This window comes from Oncorhynchus mykiss, chromosome 13, assembly GCF_057628025.1.
Source record: "Oncorhynchus mykiss isolate SJ-2025 chromosome 13, ASM5762802v1, whole genome shotgun sequence".
NCBI lineage: Eukaryota > Metazoa > Chordata > Actinopteri > Salmoniformes > Salmonidae > Oncorhynchus > Oncorhynchus mykiss.
Window position 1 is genome coordinate 85,324,349 of NC_143034.1, and position 14,156 is coordinate 85,338,504.

Genomic DNA, 14,156 nt, shown 5'->3' on the forward strand with positions numbered 1-14,156 from the left:
GCCTCTCTCCCGACCAACATGGTGGCATCTTTAAACTCTGCGAACAAACTCTTTACGCCTGTTAATATAACCACTATGACTAGTAAACTCCCTCTCTCTCTCTTCCTCTCCTCCCTCTTCGCTGTGAATGGATGTGTTTGCATTTTTTATGTCTCTATTATGCTGTTGTTGTGTTGTCTGGTGAATGGAGCAGCCGGTAACCGGTCTACCTGAGAGGCAGAAATGGAGCAGCCGGTAACCGGTCTACCTGAGAGGCAGAAATGGAGCAGCCGGTAACCGGTCTACCTGAGAGGCAGAAATGGAGCAGCCGGTAACCGGTCTACCTGAGAGGCAGAAATGGAGCAGCCGGTAACCGGTCTAGGCAGAAATGGATCAGCCGGTAACCGGTCTACCTGAGAGGCAGAAATGGAGCAGCCGGTAACCGGTCTAGGCAGAAATGGATCAGCCGGTAACCGGTCTACCTGAGAGGCAGAAAGCAGAGCGATTGTTGTTAAAGGCGCCAACAGCAGCTCCGGGTCCACGAGGAGGTGGACCTTAACCATACTGCTCACCTTACACCTAACCCTGAACAAATGTTTCATTGATTTTTTTTACGGTATTTTGACTTTGTACCTGTGGTAACTATTGGAAGACATTTATTTTCATTGTTAGAGCGGCCACTAGAGTTTATGGTCAATATAATGAAGCAATAAGGCACGAGGGGGTGTGATATATGGCCCAAATATCACGGCTAAGGGTTGTTCCTACGCACGACTCAACGCTGAGTGCTTAGATACAGCCCTTAGACGTGGTATATTGGCCATATACCACAAACCCCAAAGGTGCCTTATTGGTATTATAAACTGCTTAACAACTCAATTAGAACAGTAAGAATACCCGTGGTATACGGTCTGATATACCACGGCTTTCAGCCAAATCAGCATTCATAGCTCAAACCACTCAGTTTATAAATAGATAATATGTGTTAGAACCACCCAGTTTGTTATAGATAATATGCGTTAGAACCACCCAGTTTGTTATAGATAATGTGTTAGAACCACCCAGTTTGTTATAGATAATATGTGTTAGAACCACCCAGTTTGTTATAGATAATATGTGTTAGAACCACCCAGTTTGGTATAGATAATATGTGTTAGATCCACCCAGTTTGTTATAGATAATATGCGTTAGATCCACCCAGTTTGTTATAGATAATATGTGTTAGATCCACCCAGTTTGGTATAGATAATGTGTTAGAACCACCCAGTTTGTTATAGATAATATGTGTTAGATCCACCCAGTTTGTTATAGATAATATGTGTTAGATCCACCCAGTTTGGTATAGATAATGTGTTAGAACCACCCAGTTTGTTATAGATAATATGTGTTAGAACCACCCAGTTTGTTATAGATAATATGCGTTAGAACCACCCAGTTTGTTATAGATAATATGTGTTAGAACCACCCAGTTTGTTATAGATAATGCATTAGAACCACCCAGTTTGTTATAGATAATATGTGTTAGAACCACCCAGTTTGTTATAGATAATATGTGTTAGAACCACCCAGTTTGTTATAGATAATATGTGTTAGATCCACCCAGTTTGTTATAGATAATATGTGTTAGAACCACCCAGTTTGTTATAGATAATATGCGTTAGATCCACCCAGTTTGTTATAGATAATATGTGTTAGAACCACCCAGTTTGTTATAGATAATATGTGTTAGATCCACCCAGTTTGTTATAGATAATATGTGTTAGAACCACCCAGTTTGTTATAGATAATATGTGTTAGAACCACCCAGTTTGTTATAGATAATATGTGTTAGAACCACCCAGTTTGTTATAGATAATATGTGTTAGAACCACCCAGTTTGTTATAGATAATATGCGTTAGAACCAGCGATGTATATAAACCCTGGATTGTAGATGCTATGAATTGGCCATTGAAAGGCTTTGAAGCCACCGGTCCTGTGTATATATACACACATCGTTGTTTATTAGAACCATACTGAAGGTCTGATACATTGGAGCCATTAAGTGCTCCGGTATTTAGACTCTGAAGTCTAGGATTCAGCCTTCTGTTACAGCATATTAAACATAATGCTGAACATTACTATCTAGCTCAGAAACTGGAGACGTTGTTTAAATAAACATCTTTAAGACATATTTTATCTCTCGTGTTTTTACTTCGGGTTTGGTTTAGTCATCCTGTCTATTTTATCCCTCTCTGTGTATGTTTAGTCATCCTGTCTATTTTATCCCTCTCTGTGTACGTTTAGTCATCCTGTCTATTTTATCCCTCTCTGTGTATGTTTAGTCATCCTGTCTATTTTATCCCTCTCTGTGTGTATGTTATTTTAATGCATTAGTCTCTCAGGTTTACCATTACTTCATTATTGTCATTAACATTTTAATGTCCAATTTAAGAAATGTCCTGTGTTTTAATCTTTCTCACTTTGTCATTTGTGAAGCACTTTGAAAATGCCTGCCCAGTAAGGTGCTCTGTGAATAGTCTGATTCTCCAAGAGAAAAACTGTTTCATTTCTTACCTCCAGACTGAGACAAACCTCTTCAAGCGTCCAACCCTCTCGACACAACTCCTTCTGCTGCACTGTGAACCCTCCTCACCTCAAAGACCGTTTTACATTACATTTCCCGACACACACACACACTATCTGGGAGTCTAGCTGTTAATGTTCAACTAGTCAGAGGTGAAGATCACCAGAGATAATCTAAATCTATTCCTGACGCTTGTAAAGTGATTGTAAAAAAACATGAAAACGCGATGACACCCAGAGCTTTCTATCACAGAAGGGCTCGTCACACCTTTCAGTAATCCACTCTAGCCGTCACTCCTCTGCCGCTGGTTTTAACAGGAGTAGGGTGAAGTTGGTTCAGGATAGGGGGCAGCTGATCCCAGATCTGTACCTAACAGGGGGGTTATGAATCTTATGTATAATGGTTGATAGGGGGAAGCTGATCCCAGATCTGTACCTAACAGGGGGGTTATGAATCTTATGTATAATGGTTCAGGATATGGGGCAGCTGATCCCAGATCTGTACCTAACAGGGGGGTTATGAATCTTATGTATAATGGTTCAGGATTGGGGGAAGCTGATCCCAGATCTGTACCTAACAGGGGTCAATTCGAATTGAAGGCAGTCAATTCAGGAAGTGATTTTTAATTAAACATTTAAAAAAAGGAAAAGCTTATATAAAATAAATAAATAGTTTCTACTGCTCAGTTTGAGGTCATTGAGAAAATGATTTTCAAATGTTGAATTGGTTCAGAAGTTCACTTCCTGAATTGACTGCCTTCAACCCCGGCCCTAGTACCTCGGGGAAACTTCACCTTGGGACCATTTTAATGGCTGTCAACACCTCCATCTCTGCTGTCAGTCTCCTTACTTCTGTAGACTACAGGACCATTTTAATGGCTGTCATTTCAATTCAACACCTCCATCTCTGCTGTCAGTCTCCTTACTTCTGCAGAGTACAGAACCATTTTAATGGCTGTCATTTCAATTCAACACTTCCATCTCTGCTGTCAGTCTCCTTACTTCTGCAGACTACAGAACCATTTTAATGGCTGTCATTTCAATTCAACACCTCCATCTCTGCTGTCAGTCTCCTTACTTCTGCAGACTACAGGACCATTTTAATGGCTGTCATTTCAATTCAACACCTCCATCTCTGCTGTCAGTCTCCTTACTTCTGCAGACTACAGAACCATTTTAATGGCTGTCATTTCAATTCAACACCTCCATCTCTGCTGTCAGTCTCCTTACTTCTGCAGACTACAGGACCATTTTAATGGCTGTCATTTCAATTCAACACCTCCATCTCTGCTGTCAGTCTCCTTACTTCTGCAGACTACAGGACCATTTTAATGGCTGTCAACACCTCCATCTCTGCTGTCAGTCTCCTTACTTCTGTAGACTACAGGACCATTTTAATGGCTGTCAACACCTCCATCTCTGATGTCAGTCTCCTTACTTCTGTAGACTACAGGACCATTTTAATGGCTGTCAACACCTCCATCTCTGCTGTCAGTCTCCTTACTTCTGCAGACTACAGAACCTGCTGGGTTGGAATTCAATGGAAAAACAAAACCACAGAAACAAACTGTGTCCATTTCACGTTCGTGGAATTTATTTAGTTTTCCTTGTCATTCTGGACGCGTTTCAATGTCAACAAAGTTAAAATATGTTGCTTCCTGTCCTCTTGTAACTCAGACGGCATCTGGTTCCTGATTGGTTATTTTTGTTGTTGTTCCAAATGCAAAATAAGAATCAGGACTTTAGAATCTACTGGTTCTGGATAAATCACCTTCCTGTTTTTGTTTTATTAACTCCTCCCACCCATCTTGTATTCCGTCCAATCAGAAGGCCTGTTTTACTAACTCGTCCCACCCCCAGCCCGTCATCGGTCCTATCCCGAAGCGCTGTTTCACTTCTTAACAATCTGGATGACGTCCTCGTGCTCCATGATGTGTGTTAGCCCCACCCGCTGGGGGTCGAACTTGGTGCTGGTGCCCTGGAACACAACAGTCACAAAATGGAGTCATGAAAGAAAGATACAGCGTTTTAAAATGCAGAGGGCAAACCCAACGTTGCTAGCACGGGGTGCTGCTAACTTACCCAGACCAGGGCGTACTTGAACTGGCTGGCTAACGTTCTGTGGATCCGATGGCACTGCAGGGAGAGAGAGGGGGAGACCGTCGTTAAGGCTTTAGCTCAGCGGGTTAACACAGTCTGGTGCCGACCACCTGGGTTCAAAGCCAGGATTGTCAGTGTGTTCAAGCTCACCACATGTTCTACAGATGCTCCTCTCCTCATGATGATGGCGTCGCTGAAGTCAGGCCTCTCTGAAACAACAAGACCCACAATTCAACAGGAGGCACCAGGGGTTCTAACCACAGCGTGGGAGACGCCAGGGGTTCAACACACAGCATGGGAGACGCCAGGGGTTCTACACCCAGCGTGGGAGACGCCAGGGGTTCTACACCCAGCGTGGGAGACGCCAGGGGTTCTACACCCAGCGTGGGAGACGCCAGGGGTTCTACACCCAGCGTGGGAGACGCCAGGGGTTCTACACCCAGCGTGGGAGACGCCAGGGGTTCTACACCCAGCGTGGGAGACGCCAGGGGTTCTACACCCAGCGTGGGAGACGCCAGGGGTTCTACACACAGCGTGGGAGACGCCAGGGGTTCTACACCCAGCGTGGGAGACGCCAGGGGTTCTACACCCAGCGTGGGAGACGCCAGGGGTTCTACACACAGCGTGGGAGACGCCAGGGGTTCTACACACAGCGTGGGAGACGCCAGGGGTTCTACACACAGCGTGGGAGACGCCAGGGGTTCTAAACACAGCGTGGGAGACGCCAGGGGTTCTAAACACAGCGTGGGAGACGCCAGGGGTTCTACACACAGCGTGGGAGACGCCAGGGGTTCTACACACAGCGTGGGAGACGCCAGGGGTTCTACACACAGCGTGGGAGACGCCAGGGGTTCTACACACAGCGTGGGAGACGCCAGGGGTTCTAAACACAGCGTGGGAGACGCCAGGGGTTCTAAACACAGCGTGGGAGACGCCAGGGGTTCTACACACAGCGTGGGAGACGCCAGGGGTTCTACACACAGCGTGGGAGACACCAGGGGTTCTACACAGCGTGGGAGACACCAGGGGTTCTACACAGCGTGGGAGACACCAGGGGTTCTACACAGCGTGGGAGACACCAGGGGTTCTACACAGCGTGGGAGACACCAGGGGTTCTACACAGCGTGGGAGACACCAGGGGTTCTACACAGCGTGGGAGACACCAGGGGTTCTACACAGCGTGGGAGACACCAGGGGTTCTACACAGCGTGGGAGACACCAGGGGTTCTACACAGCGTGGGAGACACCAGGGGTTCTACACAGCGTGGGAGACACCAGGGGTTCTAAACACAGCGTGAGAGACACCAGGGGTTCTACACACAGCGTGGGAGACGCCAGGGGTTCTACACACAGCGTGGGAGACACCAGGGGTTCTACACACAGCGTGGGAGACACCAGGGGTTCTACACACAGCGTGGGAGACGCCAGGGGTTCTACACACAGCGTGGGAGACACCAGGGGTTCTACACACAGAGTGGGAGACGCCAGGGGTTCTACACACAGCGTGGGAGTGTGTGTTTACGATTGGATTGCTGTGTGTGTGTGCACATTTGAGTGTGTATGTGTGTGAGTGAGCCTGTGTCCATTTCTGAACTCTCCTGCATCCTAAATAGTAGGCCGTGTAAGTATGAGAAAAAGTAAAATAGAATGCGACAATTTGAAACTCATTCAGCCTATGACAACAGCTGATCAGTTAGATATGGGGAGGAGCTACCGAAATCAACCAATAGCAGGCAACAACAAAATCGAACCCTACGCATTCTCTGTATACGGGGGTTGGGGGGGGGAGTGTGTGTGTACCTCCTCTCTTCTTTGTGTAAAGACAGATGAGCGCCAGGTATTCCCACAGCCTCTCTAACAGGAAGTCCAGGTTCAGCTTCATCCCACAGCTAACAGAGAGAACACAGTCAGACAGAGAGAGAGTCAGACAGAGAGGAGACAGTCAGTCAGACAGAGAGACAGTCAGACAGAGAGACAGTCAGACAGAGAGACAGTCAGACAGAGAGACACAGTCAGACAGAGACAACACAGTCAGACAGAGACAACACAGTCAGACAGAGACAACACAGTCAGACAGAGAAGAGACAGTCAGACAGAGAAGAGACAGTCAGACAGAGAAGAGACAGACAGAGAGACAGACAGACAGAGAGGAGACAGACAGACAGACAGAGAGGAGACAGACAGACAGACAGACAGACAGAGAGGAGACAGACAGACAGAGAGATAGACAGACAGACAGAGAGATAGACAGAGAGACAGACAGAGAAACAGACAGGGTAGTTTCTGACCTGATGACAACGCTGTGGGGTTCGTGGGCCAGTCTGTCCACCTCCTCTATAGAGATCTGATCCACCTTGTTGTACACCTTCACACACACACACCACTACATATTCATTGTGGACTGGTACAGAACAGGTAGGTATAAACATAGAGCTAGATCATAGATCAGGTAGGTATAAACATAGAGCTAGATCATAGATCAGGTAGGTATAAACATAGAGCTAGATCATAGATCAGGTACGTATAAACAGAGCTAGATCATAGATCAGGTACCTACCTACGTATTAACATAGAGCTAGATCATAGATCAGGTACGTATAAACATAGAGCTAGATCCTAGATCAGGTACGTATGTATAAACTTAGAGCTAGATCATAGATCAGGTACGTATGTATAAACATAGAGCTAGATCATAGATCAGGTACCTACCTACGTATTAACATAGAGCTAGATCATAGATCAGGTACGTATGTATAAACAGAGCTAGATCATAGATCAGGTAGGTATAAACATAGAGCTAGATCATAGATCAGGTACATAGAAACAGAGCTAGATCATAGATCAGGTACGTATAAACATAGATCTAGATCATAGATCAGGTAGGTACACATAAACATAGCGCTAGAAAATAGATCAGATACGTACGTATAAACAGGGCATGTAAACTCGGTTCCCAACAATGACGTCGATGAAGTCATCAGGAGTGCTGTCTTCTCGGAACAGAACCTCCGCATTGAAGATTTCTGAGGTGGATCGTTAAGGTTCAACCTACTGTTCTGAGGTGGATCATTAGGTTCAACCTACTGTTCTGAGGTGGATCGTTAAGGTTCTACTTACTGTTCTGAGGTGAATCGTTAAGGTTCTACTTACTGTTCTGAGGTGGATCATTAGGTTCAACCTACTGTTCTGAGGTGGATCATTAGGTTCAACCTACTGTTCTGAGGTGGATCAGTAAGGTTCAACCTACTGTTCTGAGGTGGATCATTAGGTTCAACCTACTGTTCTGAGGTGGATCAGTAAGGTTCAACCTACTGTTCTGAGGTGGATCGTTAAGGTTCTGTGCTGGTATTGTGTCTGTATGTCAGAAGGATACTGTGGTTAGTGGTGTCTGTAGTTAGTAGTGGTTTTGTGTCTGTAGTTAGTAGTGGTATTGTGTCTGTAGTTAGTAGTGGTATTGTGTCTGTGGTTAGTGGTGTCTGTAGTTAGTGCTGGTATTGTGTCTGTACTTAGTGGTTTTATTGTGTCTGTGGTTGGTGGTATCGTGTCTGTAGCTAGTGGTATCGTGTCTGTAGCTAGTGGTATTTTGTCCGTAGCTAGTGGTATTGTGTCCGTAGTTAGTGGTATGGTGTCTGTAGTCAGTGGTGTCTGTAGTCAGTGGTGTCTGTAGTCAGTGGTGTCTGTAGTCAGTGGTGTCTGTAGTCAGTGGTGTCTGTAGTTAGTGGTGTCTGTATCTAGTGGTGTCTGTATCTAGTGGTGTCTGTAGTTAGTGGTGATGTGGTGTCTGTAGTTAGTGGTGATGTGGTGTCTGTAGTCAGTGGTGTCTGTAGGTAGTGGTGTCTGTAGGTAGTGGTGTCTGTAGTCGGTGGTGTCTGTAGTCGGTGGTGTCTGTAGTTGGTGGTGTCTGTAGTTGGTGGTGTCTGTAGTTGGTGGTGTCTGTAGTTGGTGGTGATGTGGTGTCTGTATCTAGTGGTGTCTGTAGTCAGTGGTGTCTGTATCTAGTGGTGTCTGTATCTAGTGGTGTCTGTAGGTCAGAAGGATACTGTATTCGTGGAGGATAAGCTGGACCAGTTTCTCAGAACACATCGTCAGAGGAACCATGGAGTTATAGGACAAACCCCCTCCTTTCTTGGGCTGAACACAAAAACACAGTTGTCACATTACTACAGACCAGCATCAAACACATGTTGTTGAAACCTACCATCATACACATTTAAACCTACCATCAAACACATGTTGTTGAATACTACCATCATACACATGTTGTTGAATACTACCATCATACACATGTTGAATACTACCATCATACACATGTTGAATACTACCATCATACACATGTTGAATACTACCATCATACACATGTTGAATACTACCATCATACACATGTTGAATACTACCATCATACACATGTTGAATACTACCATCATACACACGTTGAATACTACCATCATACACATGTTGTTGAATACTACCATCATACACATGTTGAATACTACCATCATACACATGTTGAATACTACCATCATACACATGTTGTTGAATACTACCATCATACACACGTTGAATACTACCATCATACACATGTTGAATACTACCATCATACACACGTTGAATACTACCATCATACACATGTTGAATACTACCATCATACACATGTTGTTGAATACTACCATCATACACATGTTGAATACTACCATCATACACACGTTGAATACTACCATCATACACATGTTGAATACTACCATCATACACATGTTGTTGAATACTACCATCATACACACGTTGAATACTACCATCATACACATGTTGAATACTACCATCATACACATGTTGAATACTACCATCATACACATGTTGTTGAATACTACCATCATACACACGTTGAATACTACCATCATACACATGTTGAATACTACCATCATACACATGTTGAATACTACCATCATACACATGTTGTTGAATACTACCATCATACACACGTTGAATACTACCATCATACACATGTTGAATACTACCATCATACACATGTTGTTGAATACTACCATCATACACATGTTGTTGAATACTACCATCATACACATGTTGAATACTACCATCATACACATGTTGTTGAATACTACCATCATACACATGTTGTTGAATACTACCATCATACACACGTTGAATACTACCATCATACACATGTTGAATACTACCATCATACACATGTTGTTGAATACTACCATCAAACACATGTTGTTGAATACTACCATCATACACATGTTGTTGAATACTACCATCATACACACGTTGAATACTACCATCATACACATGTTGTTGAATACTACCATCATACACATGTTGTTGAATACTACCATCATACACATGTTGAATACTACCATCATACACATGTTGTTGAATACTACCATCAAACACATGTTGTTGAATACTACCATCATACACATGTTGTTGAATACTACCATCATACACACGTTGAATACTACCATCATACACATGTTGTTGAATACTACCATCATACACATGTTGTTGAATACTACCATCATACACACGTTGAATACTACCATCATACACATGTTGAATACTACCATCATACACATGTTGTTGAATACTACCATCAAACACATGTTGTTGAATACTACCATCATACACATGTTGTTGAATACTACCATCAAACACATGTTGTTGAATACTACCATCATACACATGTTGTTGAATACTACCATCATACACATGTTGAATACTACCATCATACACATGTTGAATACTACCATCATACACATGTTGTTGAATACTACCATCATACACACGTTGAATACTACCATCATACACATGTTGTTGAATACTACCATCAAACACATGTTGTTGAATACTACCATCATACACATGTTGTTGAATACTACCATCAAACACATGTTGAATACTACCATCATACACATGTTGTTGAATACTACCATCATACACACGTTGAATACTACCATCATACACATGTTGAATACTACCATCAAACACATGTTGTTGAATACTACCATCATACACATGTTGTTGAATACTACCATCAAACACATGTTGTTGAATACTACCATCATACACATGTTGTTGAATACTACCATCATACACACGTTGAATACTACCATCATACACATGTTGAATACTACCATCATACACATGTTGTTGAATACTACCATCAAACACATGTTGTTGAATACTACCATCATACACATGTTGAATACTACCATCATACACATGTTGTTGAATACTACCATCAAACACATGTTGTTGAATACTACCATCATACACATGTTGTTGAATACTACCATCAAACACATGTTGTTGAATACTACCATCATACACATGTTGTTGAATACTACCATCATACACACGTTGAATACTACCATCATACACATGTTGAATACTACCATCATACACATGTTGAATACTACCATCATACACATGTTGAATACTACCATCATACACATGTTGAATACTACCATCATACACATGTTGAATACTACCATCATACACATGTTGAATACTACCATCATACACATGTTGAATACTACCATCATACACATGTTGTTGAATACTACCATCATACACATGTTGTTGAATACTACCATCATACACATGTTGAATACTACCATCATACACATGTTGTTGAATACTACCATCATACACATGTTGAATACTACCATCATACACATGTTGTTGAATACTACCATCATACACATGTTGAATACTACCATCATACACATGTTGTTGAATACTACCATCATACACATGTTGTTGAATACTACCATCATACACACGTTGAATACTACCATCATACACATGTTGAATACTACCATCATACACATGTTGTTGAATACTACCATCAAACACATGTTGTTGAATACTACCATCATACACATGTTGTTGAATACTACCATCATACACATGTTGAATACTACCATCATACACATGTTGTTGAATACTACCATCATACACATGTTGAATACTACCATCATACACATGTTGTTGAATACTACCATCATACACACGTTGAATACTACCATCATACACATGTTGAATACTACCATCATACACATGTTGTTGAATACTACCATCATACACATGTTGTTGAATACTACCATCATACACACGTTGAATACTACCATCATACACATGTTGTTGAATACTACCATCATACATGTTGTTGAATACTACCATCATACACATGTTGAATACTACCATCATACACATGTTGAATACTACCATCATACACATGTTGAATACTACCATCATACACATGTTGTTGAATACTACCATCAAACACATGTTGTTGAATACTACCATCATACACATGTTGAATACTACCATCATACACGTGTTGTTGAATACTACCATCATACACATGTTGAATACTACCATCATACACATGTTGTTGAATACTACCATCAAACACATGTTGTTGAATACTACCATCATACACATGTTGTTGAATACTACCATCATACACATGTTGAATACTACCATCATACACATGTTGTTGAATACTACCATCATACACACGTTGAATACTACCATCATACACGTGTTGTTGAATACTACCATCATACACATGTTGAATACTACCATCAAACACATGTTGTTGAATACTACCATCATACACATGTTGTTGAATACTACCATCATACACATGTTGAATACTACCATCATACACATGTTGTTGAATACTACCATCAAACACATGTTGTTGAATACTACCATCATACACATGTTGTTGAATACTACCATCATACACATGTTGTTGAATACTACCATCAAACACATGTTGTTGAATACTACCATCATACACATGTTGAATACTACCATCATACACATGTTGAATACTACCATCATACACATGTTGTTGAATACTACCATCAAACACATGTTGTTGAATACTACCATCATACACATGTTGAATACTACCATCATACACGTGTTGTTGAATACTACCATCATACACATGTTGAATACTACCATCATACACATGTTGAATACTACCATCAAACACATGTTGAATACTACCATCATACACATGTTGAATACTACCATCATACACACGTTGTTGAATACTACCATCATACACATGATGTTGAATACTACCATCATACACATGTTGAATACTACCATCATACACATGTTGTTGAATACTACCATCAAACACATGTTGTTGAATACTACCATCATACACATGTTGTTGAATACTACCATCATACACATGTTGAATACTACCATCATACACATGTTGAATACTACCATCATACACACGTTGTTGAATACTACCATCATACACATGATGTTGAATACTACCATCATACACATGTTGTTGAATACTACCATCATACACATGTTGTTGAATACTACCATCATACACATGTTGAATACTACCATCAAACACATGTTGAATACTACCATCATACACATGTTGTTGAATACTACCATCATACACATGTTGAATACTACCATCATACACACGTTGTTGAATACTACCATCATACACATGTTGTTGAATACTACCATCATACACATGTTGAATACTACCATCATACACATGTTGAATACTACCATCATACACATGTTGTTGAATACTACCATCATACACATGTTGAATACTACCATCATACACACGTTGTTGAATACTACCATCATACACATGTTGAATACTACCATCATACACATGTTGAATACTACCATCATACACATGTTGAATACTACCATCATACACATGTTGTTGAATACTACCATCATACACATGTTGAATACTACCATCATACACATGTTGAATACTACCATCATACACATGTTGTTGAATACTACCATCATACACATGTTGAATACTACCATCATACACATGTTGAATACTACCATCATACACATGTTGTTGAATACTACCATCATACACATGTTGAATACTACCATCATACACATGTTGAATACTACCATCATACACATGTTGTTGAATACTACCATCATACACATGATGAATACTACCATCATACACATGTTGTTGAATACTACCATCATACACATGTTGAATACTACCATCATACACATGTTGAATACTACCATCATACACATGTTGAACACTACCATCATACACATGTTGAACACTACCATCATACACATGTTGTTGAATACTACCATCATACACATGTTGAATACTACCATCATACACATGTTGAATACTACCATCATACACACGTTGAATACTACCATCATACACATGTTGTTGAATACTACCATCATACACATGTTGTTGAATACTACCATCATACACACGTTGAATACTACCATCATACACATGTTGTTGAATACTACCATCATACACATGTTGTTGAATACTACCATCATACACATGTTGAATACTACCATCATACACACGTTGAATACTACCATCATACACATGTTGTTGAATACTACCATCATACACATGTTGTTGAATACTACCATCATACACACGTTGAATACTACCATCATACACATGTTGTTGAAT

The 14,156-nt window shown here is 41.2% G+C and overlaps 1 protein-coding gene across 7 annotated transcripts in view; it reads right to left on the reverse strand.

Annotated features, from left to right (window-relative positions):
• Positions 1 to 4,114: 4,114 nt before the first annotated feature.
• drg2 (developmentally regulated GTP binding protein 2) overlaps positions 4,115 to 14,156 on the reverse strand; it is a 41,209-nt gene continuing 31,167 nt past the window's right edge. For all 7 annotated transcript variants that reach the window (XM_090197969.1, XM_090197972.1, XM_090197974.1 and 4 more), the window contains exons 8-14: positions 8,683 to 8,773; positions 7,568 to 7,665; positions 6,931 to 7,007; positions 6,443 to 6,531; positions 4,793 to 4,851; positions 4,625 to 4,678; positions 4,115 to 4,520 (exon numbers count right to left, since the gene is read on the reverse strand). In XM_090197969.1, the coding sequence (XP_090054095.1) occupies positions 4,434 to 4,520; positions 4,625 to 4,678; positions 4,793 to 4,851; positions 6,443 to 6,531; positions 6,931 to 7,007; positions 7,568 to 7,665; positions 8,683 to 8,773 (555 nt within the window). In that variant the 3' untranslated portion in view covers positions 4,115 to 4,433. The remainder of the gene's footprint in view (positions 4,521 to 4,624; positions 4,679 to 4,792; positions 4,852 to 6,442; positions 6,532 to 6,930; positions 7,008 to 7,567; positions 7,666 to 8,682; positions 8,774 to 14,156) is intronic.